The sequence below is a fragment of the Xenopus tropicalis genome, chromosome 2, assembly GCF_000004195.4.
Source record: "Xenopus tropicalis strain Nigerian chromosome 2, UCB_Xtro_10.0, whole genome shotgun sequence".
Taxonomy (NCBI): Eukaryota; Metazoa; Chordata; class Amphibia; order Anura; family Pipidae; genus Xenopus; species Xenopus tropicalis.
In genome coordinates, this window is record NC_030678.2 from 34,198,604 (window position 1) to 34,222,638 (window position 24,035).

At 40.6% G+C, this 24,035-nt stretch overlaps 1 protein-coding gene across 1 annotated transcript in view; it reads right to left on the minus strand.

The window, feature by feature from the left end:
• Window positions 1-735: 735 nt before the first annotated feature.
• The window catches only part of traf4 (TNF receptor associated factor 4), a 28,219-nt gene continuing 4,919 nt past the window's right edge, over window positions 736-24,035 (minus strand). The window contains 6 exon segments of the mRNA NM_001005074.1: window positions 736-2,340; window positions 4,450-4,605; window positions 4,901-5,062; window positions 5,317-5,478; window positions 5,840-5,944; window positions 7,046-7,097. Of these exon segments, the coding sequence (NP_001005074.1) occupies window positions 1,708-2,340; window positions 4,450-4,605; window positions 4,901-5,062; window positions 5,317-5,478; window positions 5,840-5,944; window positions 7,046-7,097 (1,270 nt within the window). The 3' untranslated portion in view covers window positions 736-1,707.

The following is a 24,035-nucleotide window of genomic DNA, read 5'->3' on the forward strand; positions in this document are numbered from 1 at the left end:
TTCCTAAAAAAAAGGCAACAAGGCTGGTTGAAGAGACAGATGAATGAATGTTCTGCATTCTTCCACCAATGTGTGAACTGCAACTTGTTTGCTTGCTGGGGTGAAGGTGAAAGGTGGGTGCTGGGAAATGGAAAAGCAGGGGATAAGCACCCTTACTCTAGAGCAATACTTGTTGCACCATTATATTGGGTGGTTCAAGAATAGCTAATACAAAGTGCCAAGTGAGTTTCAGGCACTTTCTAGAATATGCAGCTATATGTTCTGCATTGAATTATGTCATTTTTATTGCTTTTTCTGCCTAGGGCAGGGATACCCAACAAGCAGCTACAGAATCCACATAGAGCAATCATCCATTGCATTCTTGGCCATATGCAGTTTTATTTTAGCAACAAATAGAGTGCAATATTTCCCAAGTCATGTTCGGAGGCAGACCTGTCTAAACCCACATCGCCCTGGCAGCCATTGTACTACAACTTCCTTGCATTCCCAAGAAGCCTTTTAAGGGCAGCTAGAAGTTATACCGATAGAACAAGTGGCTCAAGCTGAGACAGTCCTGGTTTAAAGGAATGGATTTACACACTGCTGACAAACAGATTATTGATCTAATGACGGATAGGTCTGTTCTATATCATGATATGTACATACTCCTAACAATAGACCTACCATACCATCCTACCATACAGAGCACCCCTCTTCACACCACTGTTCAATAATTAAAACCAAGAGCTTAAAAAATTAAATTGAATCAAAGGCCAAAAGGCCCAGAGCATTTAATTATCAAACTGTTAATTACAAAAAGCGTAAAAAGCATATAAACCTAGAAAATGTTCACTGTAATGTGAAATAGTATACAAAGAATGTCCGCTATGGGTCCACAGGACACAGTCCTGTAATATCACAGAATATTTGCATTTAATGATGCATTTATTGGCCATAAATGTGAAAATGCTGAACCACTTTGTTATCTTTTACATCAGAGATGGACCAAAAAGCACACTGACTGAGTGCTACAGGTTAATTACCTAGAAACACATATGGAATGTTTCCAATTGTGGTTGCACAATATTCCAGCACCATATCAATTCCCCTGAGGTAGAGCATCCTTCCTTTCTACAGGCCTCCTAATAGCAAAGGCAAGCCTCTCAGTTCTTTCTCTGATTGGACACTTTGGATTCATGATAGCACCTAGTTGGTTGGATTGTTGTCATAACAATCTCCCATGAGTATGTGAAAGCCTGAGCCTGAGGCATCCCAGAGTATACTTGATGCCATACAGATATATCTATTTTCCATCAGGTTATGGAGATGATTTTGTAAGATGCTAAAGGCTCCCCATCTTTCTGTTTTAGGTTCAGTCTTCTTTCCAAGCCCATAGAATAATGTTCAAAAGCTGTAGACAAGCTTTACAGTTGCATACTCTGCTATCTATGTTGAATGTATTTTGGGCCATCTCTGCCTTAGTGGTTTCTTTAGAACGGATATCCCCAGAGTGCAACCGGCTTAGGCACAACAGCCTACTTTCCACAGGGGTTCACAGTTGACTTGGTCATATAACCTCATAATAAAAGGTACAAAGGTGTGAACACTCCAGTGTCCTGTATTCCTTTGGTAACCCCGGTCCTTCATGGAGCCTGAGCACCCATATTAAATATACTCTTTAAAGAGCAAAATTCAAGTTCAAATAAAGTCCAGATTTCAAGTATCCAATCACGCAATGATCTTTTGTGGAATTTCCACTGATGCACGCAAGAATATGGCATTGTCGCGCACATAATTGCGTTTCCTAATGTCCTCATGGGAAATGAACTTGGGGTAGCCAAAACCAAGGGTGCTTTCATCCAGTGAATTTCTGGAACCAGTAGGTTTTTGGAAGTTCTTCCAGTTGGGGTCAGGGTTGAAAGTTTCTGTTATATGTTGGGGCTTGGACAAGGAAGGGTCACTTTGGTCAAGAAGGGAAAATGTTACACGATATGAAAAGGGCCATTCTAGGAGGTTGTCATATTCCCCAGGTAAAACCCGTATGTACACAGACAGGTAACTGCCCTCTCCACTGCCATTGCCATTTAGAAAGGCAGAAACCTGAAGCTTGTAACCATATTTGTGAGTGTAGAAGGGTGGGCTGAAAGACTCAAAGTTGCCTCTGACCTTTGCTTCTTGCACCTTTCGGGAGTAGTCACTGATCTTCCAGATAAGCACCCCTTCACTGCTGACAGACAGTTCTTCAACTTGCTTCCTCAACTCCAGGATTTCTTGCCTTTGTCGGCTGACCAGTGATGACATCATGCTAAGATGGGCTCTCATGTTCTCTTCTAGATGCCGACTGATAGTGATCTTCGGACCCTAGATAGTGAAAATAAGTTCTGTTAGACTCTTTTTATAGTCATAAACATTTAGGAACCAGACAATATGCCCAAATAACTATTAGTGGCTAAAAATTTGTGTATTATGCAGAAGCAATGAACATATTTAGACTTCTCAATGGCAATTAAACACAAGTAGAGATGTGATAATCTTGATGGATCTTCTAAAGGTGACCATATACTGAAAGATCGCCAAATGAGTGTAGAGGTGGACAATATTGGATTGAGCCCTTAGGTCCAATGATCAGATCAAATTGGTAGGATAAAGACCAACAGGACAAGGACAACATCAATGCACCAATGGGCTCCTCATCCAGACGGGATTTTTAAACCTGTCTAATCAACATCTGGTCAAATTTTGGCCACATATTGGTCACATACGTCCATCTTAGGGCCCCATACACAGGCTGATAAACTCAAGAGACAGCAGCTTTTATCGGCCCGTGTATGGACACCTTAAGTGACACCCTCCCCTCTGCAGATGCTTGGCAACCAATCACCAAAAACACTGCTGCCATGCTCTCTGCGAATCAAGGGGTAATTCTTGGGAAATTTCACTCAGTATGACATAAACCTCTAGGGAAATTATATTCCAACTATAGAAACAGCCGACAGAGATGAAACTCCCCACTCAGCTCATAAAATATCTTAGGTATCAAGACATAAAACTGTTTGGGTACAAATAGGTATTTTTGTCGTTATAGTGCTCATACACCTTTAAATTGAGAAAGCTGAGCTCACAACAGGACCTATTTATAGCTGCCCACCTGCTCCTTTCCGGCTGCCAAGGTGCATTTGTGTCTATACTCTTAGCTTGCAATAATATACATTTTGTGTAAATTTCAAATGTAGCACTGCAGGCTGTTTTCTAAATTACTTATGAAAGCAAAAAGATTAACTCAAATTAACACCTGAAATGCAGCCTTCCATTAATCAACAAATAAACATACATATCCTTTTACAGTCTGTTTTATCTACTTTGCATGGAGTTAATCCAAGCCTCGTTTGGGTTCCAGTGAACCTTCTGCAGAGTTGAATAATACAAAAAACATTGTCTCTTCACTGTTGGACTAACATGGTTTAACCCTTCCCACTGAATAATTGTTGCTCAGTAAAAAATGTTTTTTTCCATTAATTCCATAACATAAACCCTATCACCTGCCAATAATGTTAAGCAAATGAATACAACAGAGATGGAGAATGGCCAGTATCTTGACTCCATTTGCGTTTATGCTGCCCTACACTGCGTCAGCTTGGAACCTTATTCTTGCAAATAAAAGGAAAACTATACCCCGAACAATGTAGGTCTCTATACAAATATATTGCATAAAAAAGCTCATATATAAAACCCTGCTTCATCTAAATAAACCATTTTCATACAAATATACTTTATTTAGTAGTATGTGCCTTTGGGTAATCCTAAATAGTAAATGGCTCCAGGGATCCAAGGATTCACAGTGTACAAACAAGCCAAGGCACACATACATGCTAGGCCCCATCAGCCAATTAATGGTCAAAGTTCAGTCTTTTACTCCCACACTACTTCCTGTTACAGTTAGAGCTGAATTACTTCTAATCAAGTGATCTCTGAGGGAGAACACAGCCCATCACAAAATAGTGGCTCAATGGAAAAGATGTAAAAGGGCAATATTAACTAATTTATTAATTCTAGTTTGGCAAGATTCTTAAATATGCCAACTAATATAATCTGTTGGTTAAGTATTTGTTGTGGAGGTAAAGTTTTCCTTTAAATACTCATTTTTCCAAGTATCAACTATCCAAAGGGGTTTTTGAAGTTTATCTTCCCCTTTCATACACCCAGCTTGAGACCCCAATCCACTCATAATCTTTGTTGCCTTTACCGTCAGTCTAACAATTACTCTCACATCTGTAATAACAGAAGAAGAATGATCTTAAATAGGAAGCATACCTTCTTGTTGCTACATATTTACTTTCCAACAAAGACTTTTATTGCATTAATGAATGGAAATCTCTCTGAAAATTCCCCAGGACAAGGTAATATCTGACATTAGGGTCTCATTTATTTTGATACACCATAAAACGCAATAAGTGAACTTATATGTCTTACCCGGTGTTTGCAGCCAGAGTCTTTGAAAGGGCAAAGCACGAGGGCAGAGCTGCAGCTGTCCTTTAAATGGTTGCTCAGGTCTTCTCTTGCAATGCTTGCTATTCCACACTGGTTGGGACAGGGAGTTGGGTATCTTGGACATTGGTACTGATGACTCTGCAAGATTAAAGGGAAGGGTTAATCACTGACCACAATACATAATTTCCTGGAAATAATCAACTATCAAGGATATGACAGTGATGTCCAGCTTACAATCAACCATATGGGTTGAGGGTTGTGATCACTATGCTAACCGAAGCAAATACAAACCCTACTGCCTTGCCTATTAATATACATAATACATTTCTATTTGTGAGCACATTTACCCATAACAACACAAATATGTGGGTTCCAGTGGGCCTCCATTACCAATTTCTGAATACTATTATGTAGTTTACTTTATATCTCTTACCTGGATAGTATCAAACACAAACTCCTTGTTGCAATAAGGGCAGGGTTGGGTACGCTTGGGGCATTCCACCAGGGAATGTTGAGACAACACGCGCCTCATCATGCGAGCTCCACATTTATTCTCACAGTACACACTCTCCTGGGGACAGCAGCCTTGGTGATCCTGGAAAACCAATCAGTACAATAAATGGATTTTTGGGGTTACTATGTGAGCAAAAATCAAGATAGACTCAAAGACCACAAAAGGTATACTCTTTTAATCTCTCAAAACTCTTTTAGATCAATGCAGAGTAAGAAAATAATTCTAAGTATTTTTAATTCTTCCTAAAGGGTATAGTGCAGGTATTTCCTATACGTCCTTGTGAATACACTGCTCCACTGCTGCATGAATTAATCTAATGATGAAGCAAGTCTTACCTCATATGCCTCTCCGGTAAAGTCTGCCCCACAAAACTCACACCGTACTTTGCGCTTTGGGCAATCGTGCTGCATATGCTCCGGCAGGTCTCGACGAATCAGCTTGGTGCTGCAGCGGTTCGGGCAGGGGATAACATTGAAGGCACAAATGTTGAGGTGAGGCTGAGTATGTAAAAGAGAAACTGGAAATCAATGATTTGGCCTTTGGCGTAATTGTCTGTGACTATTTAATGAGCTGTTATTTTTTGGAATAGCTTAATTACACCAGATGAGCAATAGGTAAAACCCAAATAAGTCATCTGGTTCACTTGCACATACACACACACATTAAAAAGTAACACATAATAGTAGAATTAAATAAAAGTGACACATTAATTGTAAAATTAATCTCTCTGATTCATAACTGGAGGGTCATCCACATCATAAAGGTAAAACAACTTACTTTAAATATACACCCTGTGAACCCCTCCCAACCCCCACCCAAGTAACAGATGCTTCATGTCCTGTAGTCCTGTCTACTCACCTGAAGTTGCTTTAGCTGCCCGCTCCAGCGACACCCTTCTTCACTATGTATACAGCGTATACTCAAGCCCATGACCTGGGTTTCTAAGTCTCGGTCTGGGTAAATCTAGAAAATAGAGCAAAGAGAAAGAAATAAGTGAATTGGAGCAACCAGCAACAACAGAGGAAACCCCTACTAGACTAAATATTATTTTTTTTTGGACAGAATGAACACCTGCCAAGCAAGGGGTTTGTTACCATGTTAAAATGTGGAAAGGAACACCGAAAGCAGCTGCCAGTTCAGCTGTGCCCCAAGCGAAGAACACATCTGTCATGAAATTCCGTTGAAAACAATCCCGAAATGTATTCTGAGCTCAGTTGTACCACAAGACTCCAGTTATACATAGATTCATAGGATTTTATTTAAGGAAAGATCCAGTGAATATAAACTTCTTACTGAATAAGGATAGGCTGCCCCCCCCCCCCCCCCCCCCCATTCACAAAGATGCCTACTACTCACAAGGGCATCCTTTCCCCCTGCTGCAGCCACCACAATACCCCTTTTCTCTTGAACATCTCAATACTTTAGTGACTTTTACTTTATCTCCCTTCTGTGCGGGGTTTGGCTTGGACACAAAACACAAAAGATTCGTTTTTACTCCTGCATTTATAAAGGCGCCTGGAACAGAAGGGCCTTTGTTGTGGCCCCGAGTGTCTCCTGGGTTCAGCATATAGTGGTTCTGGAGCAGTTTTATTTGGCAGATATTCAGTGGTCAGCACTGCCAGGGGCAATTGCAAATGAGATCTCCAGAAAAGAGCAAAAATAGAGGCCTTTAAATTGGAGGAGAACAGAGAACTTTCAAGCCAACAAAATAACCCTTTCCGTGTGGTCTGGACTAAGATTCAAAATAGGTGCAAACAGCCCCCACAGGGCCAATAAATAGTGACTGTCTATGGCATCATACAGCAGCCCCTCTGGCATTTGCCAGGATCTATAAATTGCTAGTACAACCCTGCTTTCTATGACATTGGTGAGGAGCAATCTACCTCACTGATGTTTGCATTGTTTTAACCCTTCAGTTAGGTTTATTTAACACTAATATAAAGAAATACATGAGGAATATACTTACATATATATATACGTATGTAGGAGTATACGTTTGTATAAGCTATGAAAGGGCCACATAAAATAGCAGCAGATTTCAGATAAAGCAGTTACTATTCTTACCTTTGCGTAGTCGAGAGGGAGTTGATCTTCTGGACACTTAAATACTCCTTCACTGTAAAGAAAAAAGAAACATATTAAAGATGTGCCCATTATAGTTTTCCCCCATCCGACTTGTAGATGTGGCTTTTCATTTTTCTAAATACACTAGACAAGTACAAACTGCCATGTCCACGAGAAACAATAAAAATAAACGATCATGATGAATTTACTCTGTGTTTAGAGATGGTATCTGTTCCTGCGGTTACAGGCCCACAGGGCAAAGTAAAATATATATATACACACAAAAACACACACTCAACAATGTACCCCATATTGTAAAATAGGAGGATATTAGAAGTCAACTCGGAGTTCCATGATCTGTATAAACTGGCTGTACACTCATGGCTTTCTATAGTCATGAAACTCCTTGGTAACTTATAATATTATTTTATAATTATATTAATTATATTGATTATATTGATGAAACCATCAAACCCTGATAATATTTTTAGTGACAACTCAATGTGTTCTATGAACATCCTTCCTACTATTCAAAAGGGCTACATATAACAATTTACATATACTATAGCAAAAAAGGTAAAGTTGGGCTCACCACTAAATTTTAAACCATTAGTTGGGGGTACAATGAGGCTCTGACCACAGAAATAGACAGAGATAAGAGGCCAGCACCTTCTTGTAGCTCTCACCCTTCCAGGCTACAGTCAAGTGATCACAGTGGTGGCCAATAAAAAGGGCAACCATTGATGAATCGGATGAAGGTGAGAGTGGGACTACCAGGGATGACTTTGATGTTGTTGGCCAGCGTCAAAATTTTGCAATATATGAAGGGGAGGGCATTTCGAAGAAGCTTAATGCATAGAATGTCTTAATATCCTATATATAATGGGTGTAATAAGGAGTGCAGAGAACCTCCTGTCTCTGTCTATATATAATTCTTTTCTGACAACGTTATGTAAAAAGTATGGCACCACTGCACATTTCCATGACTTTACATATATATGTGTGTATTTACAACCACACCCTTATAGTCTCAGGGAAACCAAGTACATAAAATACCAGCGACAACTGACAAGAATTTGCTTACAGCAGCTATTCACATATCTTTTAACCAGTCTCTTGTGCTGCTTTATTTGTCCAGTCCTTTGCATATATTCCACACACACCTGGCAAATGGGAATAGTTGGCCCTTTTGTCAGGCACAGGCACCAAACCCAGGACTGGATCAGGTTCTAAAGGAGCAAATGTGTGATCATCAAGCCTACCCTGCATATGGTTCTCCCTTGGCAATTTATTTTATCTTATAAGACAAATTCAACCACTGGATCAAAAGACACCAACCTCCATTTGTAGGAAACAAATGCCCTCCCAACAACCACACTTAATTTTATCAGCCATTGGCCACCATATGGTTAACAGTCTTTCCTTTTGCTGAGCCACAGTTAGGGTCATCACCCAGCTTTGAACACTTTCCAACAACTTAAAAAGGATAGAAAAGATATTTATAGGGTGGATAATGTTTAGCTACTTTGCAAGCAGCCCACAGGCCCGACCATAATGATAGAACTGGAGTGCAAAGTCTGCCCTTTTCAGACTCTGTGCCCCATTTTCTACTTTCAGGAAAACAAATAAAATATTATGAAAAAGGGAATGTCCTTATTTTGTTTATTGGCAATTTATTGTTATGCAGGGCATTTAAACATGCCATATGTAGGGGTGACCTTTGACTTAAAATGACAAAAGCCTTTAAAAGCACACACCAAAAAAAACCCCTTTCTTTTTCATAGATCAGTTCTCCTCCAGATACCAGTGTTAACTACCCATAATACCTTGTCTCACATTATTTGCTCACTTTTGGTCTTTTTTCTAATATTGTCCCCACACTCAAAGCCATGGATCTCTACCTGGTCACTCCAGCCTACCCATTCCCATTGGATCCCTGAAAAATTTACTCTTTAGGCATGTTTGCTCATTATACCATCTCAGGTATAAATCAGGTCTATACACAGGTTGATCCTGTATAGTATCTGACCAATCAGCCCACAGACAGATATCATCCCATAAACTATGCATTGGAAAATTGGATTGAAACACATGGCCAGCTTAAGTCGGGCTAAAAAGACCTGGAAGCCAGGCATATAAATGGATACTGCAGTTCATTGCAGTTGGAGGGCCACATCCCTGATCTAATATTTACCTGTAGTCACCTGAAGGGCATTCTGTATGTTATGTTGGTTGACTCCCACAGATTTCCTGGCATCAGCTCCAGTGATTTATGAAGACTCTACAGGTGGCCATCTGCTACTGTTGTGTACAATGAAACGTGTGAAACAGGAAGTAGCAAGTGTTTTGGTGAAGTGTGTGGGACCCACACCCACATGGGGTTAGTGCACACCTGGCAACTGACTGACAGTCTCACATGAAACTGCACGCAGCCGGGGGTCTTACAGTTTCAACCCCAGAATCAGCTTGTAGAGCAGAGTCTTATACCTTGTGAAAATGTTTTCGCAGTGACCCACACTGTAGGCCAGACCCTGTTGCGTACAAAAGAACTGATCTTTTGCATATAATATTTATTGATCTGCTTTCCACATGCAGCGGTTTAATGACCGTCCTAAGCTCAGTTTACCAGCTGACGGCTCCCAGGACAGAACTGCTGTTCCCATTTAGAAAGCTGCTCTCAGTCAACTCTCTTCCTAGCATTTCCTGAGTGTTCCCATTGCTTTGGTATAAATCCAATTACAGAGCACATCTGGCCCTACGTGCAGATGTTGTTACATATGTGCCAAATGGCAGCTGAACTTGCACTCCCCCTGGAACTTCTCCCTGTGCGCTCGACATACTACATTGTCTCTTACTTTACAACCCCACTATGCACAGCTATTTTGAAGAAAAACTAATATACATTTTTTTCAGTGTTTCTAGTAAAATGATTTAATGACTTCACATTGGAGTTGCATTCTTTCTCCACATGTTCTCTGCTAATGAAAACAGCATGTGATTAATACTATATGGAGAACAGCCTGGTCAGTGTGTGCAACCATAAAGGATTGCCTTGCCAGATGCATAGACGACAACAGCAACTGTTCCTGTTGTGTTCCTAAGCATAGGGGTTGAATTATCAGAGATTGAACCCGAGAAACCAGAAGGATTTCCAGATATTCAGTCTCTTTTTTGATTTATCAAAACTTTTTAAACTATCAGGAACAGTGTCTCAAACTAACATTTATCAAATTTGATACCGGAGTCAATTTGTCAAAAAGTGGTTAAATTTTTCCCCTAGTGGTAATTTTCCCCCTATGGTAAAATATAAAAATATAAGCATATTGTAATGCATATTACACAGGTCATGGAACTCTGAGATGACTTCATATATGCTTATTTTCTACAACAGAGAGTACATAATTTATTATAATACACAAGTTTCAGCAAGTCATGCGACAGAAATGACATCACCGAGGACTGATTATAAGGATAGAATTGACAGGATATTCGTGGCACTTGTCTTCGACAAGCAGACATGCTTTGGTGCAACTGATAAAGAGTTAATGTAAGAGTTAAATTAGCCACATAGGGGTTTTTCCATTTGCTCCGCGCACACGACAGACTAGGGAATTTACCTTTTGATATTAAAGTTCACAGGAGATAAACTCTATTTCTAAGCAGATTTATACACAGAGTATTTGGTCCAATTTATTTGCAAGTTATCTAAGCTTTGAGAGAAGCAGACACTATGCTAAAGGACAGAGGGAAGGAAAAATGCATGCAGAGAGACAGAGAGAAAACGAAGGTCAGCCCTCAGAAACCGTTTAGCTGCCAGCAATACCCCCACTAAGCTAATATTTAACTTCATCTCTTGCAGAGAATGTAAACACACACACAAAACCAAAGCCACGTGAGTTGCCAAATACAAGGACATCGATGATACTGTACCTTAAAAGCAAACAGAGCCACCTCTGGGACTGCTACAGAGTCCATCTTTCCCAGGCAGCCAACACAAGTGCTGATTAGAAGCTGACGCTTGCACAGGCCCCTACCCTGTAATACGGACCACATCAAGGGCCACATGTGGGAACTAAAGGATGAACCTGTACCTTACCTTATAACTTAGTGAAGGAATGATATGAGCAAAGCTGGTTTTATAAAAATATCAGTTCCTCTTTGGAGCTCTGCACTGTGCAGATATCAGATACATCTATATACCAAGTACAAAGACTATATCTATATACTAAGTACAAAGAATATATACTGAGTACAAAGAGCAGCAGGAAAGGTGAACTGCAACCAGGTCTGGAAGAGTGCCAGAAACAGAACTTTTTTTATGGTATCTATTGCCACCCATGATGAGTTTCACAGAATACCGATCCCACTTTTATGGCAAACAAATTCCAATGAGCACACTAAGAGAAAGAAAATAATAAACCTTCTTTATTTGTACCTCCCACTGGAACCCAGTCATCTGTTCACCCACGACGCAAGTGTATACGGCTTAGATGCCATGCCCCCGACCTTTTTATATGGCTGAACAAGCTAAATAGGAGAGATGGAACAACAGGAGGCCATGGGATGCAAACAGATGTAATATACACTATTTCCTTCAAAGCCAATACTCCAAGTCTGCGTTCCAGACAGCTGCTCTCCGCTACACCCAGAAACGCTATGGGGATTCATCTCAGGAATTCCCACTTTTGCTAGAGACTTGTCAGTGCCAATCACCTGCTCTCTCACACGCAAGAAGGATCCCAGTGGAATTACTGCACGCTCAGTATGAACCATAATGAAACACCTGTCCAATTAAAATGGGGTTTTTATGCAACATATTCACAGCAAAACTGTATTAAAGGGCCAGGAAAACCAAAAAGCAAAATGTTTTATTTACATTCACAGATTCAGTGTGTTTGTCCAGCACCTGCAAATATAATATTTCTTGGCAGCAACAACCCTATTTTATTCAAAAATGGTTTTCATGTAAAGGGAACAATGACTGCCAATTGACTTACATTTATCCTAAAATGAACTCTAAAAAGCTTATATGTTAGCTGCTATGTAAATGTCATCCCTAACTTAAATGCAATCCCAGTGGCTTCACAATAGCCAATTCATATAAAGGATTTGAAAGCTTTTGAAGCCAACACACAATATTTACTGGTGCAGGGTAGTTGTACAGTTTAAAACACATACAGAACCTGCTTTTTTGGCATTACTGACCCTTTCACTGTCCCATAGCAAAGGTCATGGGTGACAGAATTTCAAATGGGTTGTTCACCCTTAAATTAACTTTTAGTATGCTGTAGAAAGTGCTCTTTTGAAACAATTTGGTCTTATTTTTTATTATTTGTGGTTTTTGAATTATTAAGTTTTGTATTGAGCAGTTCTTCAGTTTGACATTTTAGCAGCTAACTAGTTGCTAGAGCCCAAATTGCCCTGGCAGTGGTTTGAATGAGAAACTAAAATATGAGTAGAAGGGGGACTGAATAGATAAGGAATAAAAAGAACAGTCATATATACATACATACATACAAAGAGATGACTTAATAGTGAACTACTCCATTAAGTCAGGGCTTGAGTTAGAGAAGAAGGGCCCCAAACAACACACAAAATCTGTGACCCTAGTGTAGGGTTGCATAAATGTGGGGTGTCCAACCCAAAGCCCTCCTCCTGTTGTAGAACTACAAACCTCAGCATCAAAGCCTTCCATAACAAACATGCAATGCTCACCACTGCTGCTAAAGTTGCATATCAGTTAGGGGCCTCTACATTAATACTCCCTCCCAGCAGTCATAGAGCTCCTATGCACATGGGCAGTGACCCATAGCAACCAATCAATGACTGGCTTTGTCCAGACAGCTGCAGGTTCAGTCATAAAAGCAAACATTTGATTGGCTGCCAAGGTTTACTGCCCAGGTGCAAATTTGCCCAGTGTTTATCAATGAGCCCCCTTAAGAGTCTACTTTTCCCTGTTGTTTTATCCCTGAATGCAAATATGCAAATAATAGCAACAGGGCTATATTTTTGTAAACACAAATTTGTATTTTAATAATTAAAAACAGAAACATAAAACGTACCTTAAAACAAAATAACTAGCAGACTGAAATCAAATTCATTCATGCTGGCAAGATGCTGGTGTTTCAATACGTAATACATCTGGCTGCTTTAAGTGTTAACAACAGAAAAGTCCAAGGCCTTTGTTCTGGCAACAACTTTACTCTCCCCTTAAAAGACCTTCCCTTCAATCCCTAACCCTTCCCAAATGGTTTTGATGAAGCCTACAGAGAATAAACAGATTTCGGATAATTGGCGGTTTCATTACACATACACATAACTATGTGCAAATGTATGATGCGCGGACACAAAAGGGCTTGCTGATGATTTGGGGTCACACGTAAATCTAACTAATCCCACATACATTTTTTTTTCTCTTGAGAAGCCCCTCAGTGGGTCTTGGGCAGAAAACCAGAGAAAATACACAAAAGGCACACACCAGGTTGTCTGTCAACATAGCATTTTTACAAGTGAATCTGCAGCTGCTGGTGGGCAAACACAATTTAAGGGCAAAAACAAAGAAAGGATTAAACGAGAGCAGTGTCACAAGACACTAAGTAATTGATGACTGGGGCTACCTTAACACCTGTACTTGCACAAGTGAGGCATTGTAGAAGAAAAGGGAAAGCTACAGTTGTTACTTACTGCAAAGACTCTGTGTTTACAAGAGCAGAACCCAAAAAGGGCTATTACTTGGCTACCAACAGGCCGAACTGGCAATCTGTGGATTCTGACAAATGCAAGAAGAAGATGCTATAGACAGTCACTATTTACTGGGCCTGTGGGGGACTGTTTGGGGCTCTGTGTACTTGAAATGCCAGGGCCTATTTTGAATCCCAGTCCGGACCTAGGATGATCAAAGTGTGACGAGTAGTGATATCTATGCAAGTCTAGCCTGGAATAGGACATCCCTACTAGAGTCCAATAGTTTGTAGGGGGTAATAGTTACCCCAACATGACTTTTGTGAAACCCCTTTTACCCTCCTATAAGCTCTTACGTACTCGATTCTTCTTAGTAGAGACACACACAAAGTAAAATTTGGCTTACAAAAAGGCCTAAATTACAAGGCGAATATTGTCTAAATCTCATCAGCTAAGAACCACAGCAAGAAGTCTGAGGGGCCAAACCCAAATCCATTGCATTGCATTCACGTAGCAATTTTGATCTTTTTTACGACCATCAGTTGCACAAAAGATTGATCCCACCCTCTACTGATATTCAGGGCTGAATCGTCAGATATGGAGGTAGAAACAATAGAAATTCTACCTCCACCTGCCGAATGAGCGCCATTAAAAAATTTTTTAACCTGGCTGATCGACGAGCTGACTGATATCCGCAGCCTTTTGCGATATCGGTCGCCTCTACAAGCAGCCATACACGCACCGAATGTTGTACGAAATGAGGTTTTGTACATAATTATCGGTGCGTGTATGGCCGGCTTTAATGTACATTATGATGGGCACAAGAGACATGTTTTACTTGGTAATTGTGAATGTTCATCCAAAAACCTGTACAAACATCACAGTGCACCAACAGGAGACCAGATGCTTGTGTTTGTGTTGAGAACACACATCTGCAGAACATAAACAGAAACCCCTTTTAATGGTCCTTGCAGAGTCCTCTTAAGACAGCTTCCTCAAACACACGGCCCCCTTGCTTTTGGGGAACATAATTCCCAGCAAATTCAGATATACAACAGGGGAGAGCATACATTAGTCCCCTGCAGCTGAATATAGAGAGAAGTCAGCACCAGCCAGGAATTCAACTTGCTTTTATAGATCTAGAATAATTGTCCTCTCCTGCGCCAAATCCTTCACATATCTAAAATAATTTGACACAAGATTAATTATTGATAGGTACTAGTGTTCCTTCAAGGGCTCGCTGTGCAACTATTTAAAAAAGGCAGAGAATGCAGGGCACTTATTTAGCAGAACAAAGACAATTTATTACAGTGTTTTTATACTATTTTAGGGGGATGTAAACACACCCAGATTTTCCCACTGTAGGAAAATCTGTCACCCTCTTTAATACGTTGCAGTTACACTATCAGAGTAAACTGAACTTCTAACCCTCCAATCCACATGCACACATTTTTCTCTCTCTGGGAGAAAGTGCTGTTATTGTACTGCAGTGAATGGAACTCCTGCTTCCTTTCTAGTCACCTCCACACCTCCAAACCATCTGACTTCCGATGGCCGAGGTTATTCAGGGGCACTGGAACAATGGGCAGATTTTATTTTCTCCCAGCAGAAGAGAATGCACAGACTTACTACACCTGCCAACATCTGACAGCCCCTATCAGAGAGATTTGCGCCTGGGATATTTCCTACTACAAACGTGCCAAAGAGACATTTGCCTTGAAAACGAGTGTGCGCTGGGATAAAAGGCAAACCATCAAAAAGCAAATTGTTTCCACCAGATCACTCTACCTGAAAAAGTGAACTGCAACTTAAGCTTCACTGATAACAGGATAGGGCTTATTGTATTTGGTACAGAAGTCAAAAAGGGAGTGGCACAACACACTACAGGTTCCTACTTAATCCGTTCTGCGCTAATCCAAGCTAATGGACGGAAGTTTGCAGCAGCTAGAAATAGTCTGCTTTAGCCATAGGAAAACCTGTCAAACAAATTACATTTGTAGGATAAGGTATCTCACACTGTCTGACCTCCATACAAAGCAGGTTTGCTGCATGCAGAACAAATGCATATGAAGAACTAACAGAATCCTAAGACCTTTCTCCTGGCCAGGGGTACGGGGATGCACTTCAGTACAACATCTTGGGGTTTGGATAGAGAGCATACCCAAAGCAGCTTACCTAGTGAGCCACTGCCACAAAAGAATAAATTATTTATGGTAACTTGAAAAAAAAAACAAACCTTCAAAAATAAGTAACATCTGGGAAATATCGGTCAAAACCATCCCCTAAATCTGTCCCTTTACTAACCCTGGGCATGTTGCTTCAGTTCTGGGAGATTTATGGCACAGCACTACACGGAAAAAGGTAATATAGTAAATTTAAGTCATGAGCTAACCCTGCACAGGGGCTCAGATCCATAGTTGTCTTTGAATGAGAAAATATAATGTGTGCTATTGTCCCAAGAGTTATATTCAGGGTCAGTCTAGCCCCAGACAAGGACTATTTCCATTTGCCTATACAGGTATGGGACCTTATATCAATAATGCTCAGGACCTGGGGTTTTTTTCGGATAAAGGCTCTTTGCAAGTCTACTAAAAATAATTTAAAACAATTGAAATTAATTAAATTCAATAGGATTGTTTTGCCTTTAATATGGCTTAATAATATCTTAGAGGGGATAAAGTACAAGGTACGGTTTTATTATGACATAGAACAAGGAAGTAACTTTTAAATTTTGAATTATTTTATTAAAATTGAGTCTATGGTAAATGACCTTCCTGTAATTTGGAGCTTTCATGATAGCAGGATTCCAGATAAGTTGCATAGTTACATAGGGTTAAAAAAAGACCAGAGTCCATCCAGTTTAACCCTTCCAAGTAAACCCAGCACACACAAACCTATACTGACCTATCTATACACTCACATACATAAACCCTATATACCAACTATATACTTGCTTGTTCAAGGCATTAACGGATACAATACCTGTAAAATACCTACAAGAATTAACACTAACTATAACTTATAGTTCAGAGAGAGGGCCCTGGATGACAGGCTCTCATTGAGTCCAATGTTGGTTCTATTTAAAACATAAACTAACCAACCTCTGTTCTGCAGTATGGAATGAGAGGGCCTGTAATAATTATACAGGGAAATACAGAGTGGAAGCCCCATAGGACCTATCTTTCAACAGACTGCAGGTTTCCATGATACGTCCCCTCTGACCTCGGAAAGTCACAGTAGGTGACAAAGCACTGCGGATCAATAAAAAGCACTCCCATTCTAGCAGCAAGTAGGGTAAAATCGTTAATATTCTTTTCACTGAAAATGAATCCAAGACTGAGGATCACTTTACATTTCTTGCCATCCCCCCACATTGGTTAATATCAAGGCACAAGGAACACAAGCAGTACAGCAGCTCAGACCATCACAGAAACAAAAGAGCAGGGATATTGCAGTAGAAAAACAAAGAGCAAGCGCAGTGATATTTTATTATATAATCTGTGTGTTTATGACGTGACCAGGAATTCCTGGCAGCCTACGCTTGCAAGCTCACAGATGATTATGCCTCTTCAGACCTAACGTAACCAGGCAGTCGCTATCAAGGCCTCGCCATCTGTTGCTAGGCAGAGTGTTGTCACCAGCAGAAACTGCCATCCATGCAAAAAAATATATATATATATATATTTGCATACATCTTTCTTCCCTTGCCTTTTAGGTGCTTTTAAGTGTAGGTCAGTGTTTTTTTATACTTCTTGTAGTCTGGACTTTGGATCCCGAGTATGAGTCACTGAAGATGTTTAGCTACAACTCCCAGCCTTCAGCTAATGAATGTTGGTAATTGATGGGGGCTGGACTAGTGTTTCCAGAATCCTTGTATAATATAGATGAAAATAATAACTACAGCCTGTAAAAATTGGATCTTTTAATTACTCTTATGCTTTGCTGCTTTCCACAGCCAGCAGCCCTATACTGCTAGAAATACAGCCCCCTAAGCACTGCCATTTACATTCTGGATTCCTCTGCTATGGTGCTTAATCTCCAAGCGGTACAGGTGCCTACATGCACAATGGAACCTGTCACTCTGGGGTACCAGAAGGATAAGCACCATCCCAGCTTAACACATAGGGCTGCTTAAGCTGTTTAGGGGCTCTCTTTGTAGTAAATGACACAGCATGCCTATGCCATAAGTGGAATTAAAAACATTGACACCTAGGGAACAGGTTATGAAACAAAGGCATAGGGGATACTTTTAGCCTTAATCTTTATTCATTGAGGTCTTTTTTAAATTAAGAACATTTAGCCACTGGCACTCTGCCTTTTACAAAACTATATCTCCCAGCATTTGGTAATAATTTTATGGTGCCAATCTTTGCTCTATGACTACACTGTGCATTCCAGGCAAGACATTGTTACCTATTATTGTTTACTATTCGTCCTCTGTGTGACAGCCCTGATCACCATGTGAACACTCCTTTTAAAAGGAAAAGCTACAAATGCAATTACCGAGATACAGCCAATGCTCAGTGTGTTCCCAAGCCTGCGCCTGGCCCTTAATTATTGATAAGACGTATCCACACACCCCTGGTCAATGTTCATGGCTCTCAGGATGTGAGCCATGTCTTTGGTCTAATCATTATTCATATTATGTGAGCCTGCATATAAACTCAGTCTACCATGAAATACATTGTGTGAGTCATGTGGATTGTACCAAAACAGCAGCACTGTGTGCAGATTGCTTTATACTTAATATTCTCTATGAACTGGCTTGGCCTCTATTCACTTGTATCTGTAATTATTTGTGCATGTGTGTGGGGTGTACAAAAGTAGAATGTAATAAATAAGTAACCAGTTAAAGGCAAAACAAGGATGAGGACTTTGTAAAATATCCTAAAGGGGAACTCCTCCATAAATTTATTTTTTGCATAATGAAAAAATATGTTATTCTGAGCAACTTTCAGATATACATGCAATGCAATTATTTTACATTTATTTGTTAATAAAGTTGCAACTGAAAGCAGCATTTGTTTTTCCTTCCTGCACTGTAGGTTCTGACTCTTCAAACAGTGCAGCAGAAGCCAGCTCTCCTCCAACTGAAACACAATTTCCCACAATGCCTAGTTTAGTGCTTTACAGGGTCTCTTAACAAGGTTTCTGCTACATTGTTTCAATAGTCAGAATTAGTAGTACAAAGAACAGAAAAGGACAGACAGATCCTGCTTTCACTAGTAACTATATTTACATTGACAATCTGTGATTAATGTATACTGGAAAGTTGCTTAGAATTACGATCCCTGTCATCATATGAAAAGGAAAAAATTTGGGTGGAGTTCCCCTTTAGGCACACATTAATATATGCATTGCATGACACTAAAATGTGCTGAACTGCTAACTGATTCAGCCTGTGGGCCAGCTGTTTCTGCCAGTGTTGGGACTGTGGTGAGTTTTAGTTCAACTGAAGCTGCAGAACCTTAAAATAGAACTTCTTTGCATGTGCACAGGAAATGATTTCCTCTTGTTTGTACCAAAATAGCATAACTTGATATTTTTTATCTTCACAGCATTAAAACCAATGATTATCAGGCCCTTTTAAATGGGATGTCCACCAACTGCAATCACGTTTTCAGCAGTGCGTGTGAAATCAACTTTGTAGTTGGTGCTGCCAAAGACAAACTGCAACCAATTAGAACATTAGAACCTAAAACTAGAGTCTTAAAGGGGTTGTTTAGCTTTACATTAACTTTTAATATGATGTACAGAATGTTATTCTGAGACAATTTTTATTTATTTTGCCTTTTGTTCAGCAGCTCTCCAGTTTGGAATTTCAGCAGCTATCTGGGTGCTAGGGGTAAATTTAACCTAGCAACTAGGCAGTGGTTCAAAACAAAGACAGGAATATGAACAGAGGAGGATCTAACAGAAAGCGAAGTAATAAAAAGTAACAATAAAATTATAGCCTGGCAGAGCAATAGTTTTTTGGCTGGCGGAGTCAGTGACCTCCATTTGTAAAGCTGAAAAGAGTCAGTAAAGGAAGGCAAATATATCTAAACTATAAAAAATAATAAATGAAGGCCAGGGCCAGAACTAGGGGTAGGCAGAAAAGGCACGTGTCTAGGGTGCAATGATGGGGGGCTTTATGTACGTAAATTTTTCACCCAACCCTTAGTCTGGGCCCTTGTCTCCCCACTGCCCACATGTACCACTCACTACCCGCCTGCCCATATTACCTCCCCCATCTTCAGTGTGGGGGACCCATTTTCGCATGCATGCTCAAGCACAGGGGGTGGGAGTCGAGGCCTGCCGGGTTGCCTAGGACACCCAGTCTGCTTCGCCTGGCACTGATACAGCCAACCGTAAAAGTTACTATGAATAGCCTATTCTATAACTAAAAGTTAACCTGAAAGTGAACCACCCCTTTAAAAAGAAGTCAACAATTAAAAAGGTAATAAAGCCAACAGTGGAATAACTGTACATAAAATGTGTACTTCAGATTGTTTTACTTATTCTTCATATACTGCAACATGCACACACAGTAATTGTGTGGCTCTAAGATAATGAGCTCGATTAAATTGGAGAAAGGCATTTAATAAATAATGGCAGGCAATAAGTATAATGAGTTCTTTCAATGGGTGTGAGCTGATGTTTATTGGTATGTGTGCATCGGTGTGTGTCAATGTCAAGTTGCTTGCTGATGGCTGGACAGGTATGAGCAGGCCCTGTCTCTCCTTGCTTGGTACACGAGGCTCCCACAAGACTGGGCTTGCTCCCCGCACTCACTGCACGCACACAGAAAGCAGAGGAGTGTTTGTACGGCAATGTGAGGGATTAATGTTAATCAGAACAAGCAGACAGTCTAATTCATCAGGTAGCTGCTGCCATAATAAGCACTCAGAGCTTTATACGCTTTTATGGGTTCTTATCTGTCCTAGATCTCCCTCCCTTCCAGACACAAGAAGAGTTCAATTTCATGCTAATTATTTAGGTCTTATTGTTTTATTGGCCCAAAGATAAATAGTTGTTAAATAAACCTGTCCCTACTACTACACTTCTAGAACAAAAATCTAAAAAATACATTTTACCGTATTGTATAAAAAACAAACAATTTGGATATAAATCTTGAGAACCTAACATGGCTAAAAAGATACTGCTGTCACTTTAATAATGCAGGTAGCTTCTAAACCATCGATAGTGTATCTATAGAGTTGTGTGTGCATATGTAAATTCTACTACAGGTATACAGCATTTGTTGGGCATTTCCAACTGCATGGCACCTGTGGCAAACAAAGGAAGCTTCAACCAGAATATTGAAACAGAAAGTCCATCCATCTGTTACTTTTAACACCTGCTGAAATTTAACATGTGCCAAAAAAGGCCTTCTATGGTTCCTTTCATTGTATGGATATTAATATGCCATTTTGGTTTAGATGAAAAGGGGGTTGTTTGAATTAAAGGCCACAGGCAACAGATACAAAAAGGGAAATACAATGCCTGTGTACCTGCTGTATCTGAATTTAAGATCTTCTTCCTTTAGAAATAATGCCATGTGTCTGTGGTAAGGGGGGCATTAAACCCAAAAAGAACTGTAAAAAATAAACTAAGAAAGAGTTATTAAATTAAGACTTTTAAATGGAAGAATAAAGACAGGAGGAGAAGGAGAAGGGATACAAACCATTAGCTCTGCTTAACTCCATTGAAATATCTCCATTCTACGCACCAGTGAATTTGCTCTATACAAAACACAGAGGCCCCAATGTACTTTGCTTTTACACACTATGCTGACTCAACAAGACAAATGAAACAGAAAGATTCCATAAAATACAAAGCATGGTTATCAAAAATATTTTCATACCAATCTTACATAAATTAGCTGCTTAGTTTCCATGTTACCCTAAAATCCCTTTACAGTGTTTTCTTGTTTTCAATTGTGGTCTAACTTAGCCTTACCACTTTTATCAATACTGAGTATGTGTGAATGTATCTTCACAAAACCAATAGGATAAAAGAATTCCAGGTATAGTAGGGAGAGATGTTGCCTATAGTAGCAGTGGGGGATACTAGCCTCTGGGAAGGGGCTGTGGGATAGCAGGTATAGTAGGGAGAGATGGTGCCTACAGTAGTAGTGGGATAATAGCCTCTGGGAAGAGACTGTGGCTGTGGGATAGCAGGTATAGTAGGGAGAGATGGTGCCTATAGTAGCAGTGGGGATAATAGCCTCTGGGAAGGGACTGTGGCTGTGGGATAGCAGGTATAGTAGGGAGAGAAGGTGCCTATAGTATCAGTGGGGGGATAATAGCCTCTGGGAAGGGACTGTGGCTGTGGGATAGCAGGTATAGCAGGGAGAGATGGTGCCTATAGTAGCAGTGGGATAATAGCCTCTGGGAAGGGACTGTGGCTGTGGGATAGCAGGTATAGTAGGGAGAGATGGTGCCTATAGTATCAGTGGGGGGATAATAGCCTCTGTGAAGGGACTGTGGCTGTGGGATAGCAGGTATAGCAGGGAGAGATGGTGCCTATAGTAGCAGTGGGGGGATAATAGCCTCTGGGAAGGGACTGTGGCTGTGGGATAGCAGGTATAGTAGGGAGAGATGGTGCCTATAGTAGCAGTGGGGGGATAATAGCCTCTGGGAAGGGACTGTGGCTGTGGGATAGCAGGTATAGTAGGAAGAGATGATGCCTATAGTAGCAGTGGGATAATAGCCTCTGGAAAGGGACTGTGGCTGTGGGATAGCAGGTATAGTAGGGAGAGATGGTGCCTATAGTATCAGTGGGGGGATAATAGCCTCTGGGAAGGGACTGTGGCTGTGGGATAGCAGGTATAGTAGGGAGAGATGGTGCCTATAGTAGCAGTGGGGGGATAATAGCCTCTGGGAAGGGACTGTGGCTGTGGGATAGCAGGTATAGTAGGAAGAGATGATGCCTATAGTAGCAGTGGGATAATATCCTCTGGAAAGGGACTGTGGCTGTGGGATAGCAGGTATAGTAGGGAGAGATGGTGCCTATAGTAGCAGTGAGGGGTAGGGGGATGGTGGAAGTTGTAGTCAGTAGCCAAAGAATGGTAGGGTAACATTTCTACTTTATATAAATAACCAGTCACTACAAAGTCTGTATTATCTTTGGCCACCATTATAGACATCCCGCTTGGTTGCTTGTGCATAATGGCAGGTAGCAGGGTGTTTAGCACTTGCTTCTTTTAAATAATTTTTGTAATGGCCTGCTCTTGTATGCGCCTGAGCTGTGAAACCCAGAGCACGTGTTGGTTATGTACACAAATGCAGGAACAAGACAGTGAGGGCATTCAAGCTAAATCTACAGAAACCGCTCTCGCTGGCATCCCACCCTCATGCACACTCTCAGCTGTAGAAATCTATCCGGATATGCATTCATCACCCTGACAAGTGTGTATGGGGGGTTCTGGGTAAGCTAGGGGGGTATCTAGGCACACATGCACAGCCAGCAACATGAGGAGCAGCTGCTGAACGAAACCCCCCTCCTCATTTCCTTGTGTAAATGCAGCTCCGCCCAATGTCAGTCACAGCGCAGCAGCCATTGTGTGTCAGCCAAGTGGCACTTAATGAAGTCGGGAACTGAGAGGGATGTTCACCAGGGTTTAGACAAAGGTGGGGGAGGGTTGTCATAAATGGCTATGCCTCTCTACCACTCACAGCTTATCCAGCGGGCAACTAAACTAGGCCTAGATTACACTGACCAGCCTTGGCCCAAGGCTTTTAATCTAAAATTATATGGTGCTGTGGGGGGTAAAAAAAAGCAATAATCACAGATGAAAATTCTCCAGTTGACAATGACCGATTTAAATAGGAACCAGAAGCTGTAAGCTCTATTGGGCCAAGGACTGGGGTGAATGCTTGCCCGCAGAATAATAATATACATTATAATGTACACCATAATATATAATAAATAATAATATAATAAAGGATTATAATGATATAGGTACTAAGGAGTATATGCATTATCCCATTCAATTGCTACTTTGAGCACCCCCTAAATATGTCATGTAATACACACAACATATCTTCCTGTACAATTCCTCTCATAGTATCCCAGAGATGTGTGATAAATGATGTAAAACCTAATAAATATCTTAATGTCTATGGTCCACCTTGTAACCATACTGCCGACAAAGAGAGGTAAATGTACTAAATATATAAGTATATGATGTATATACATATATAGGATACGGTGTGTGTGCTGCCGTTTAACATTCTATGCTTGATTTTCAGTCATGTGACCACATGTTACCATGTATGACACTGCGGGAGTCCTTCCAAGCAACAGCCAATGACAGAGCCTGGTG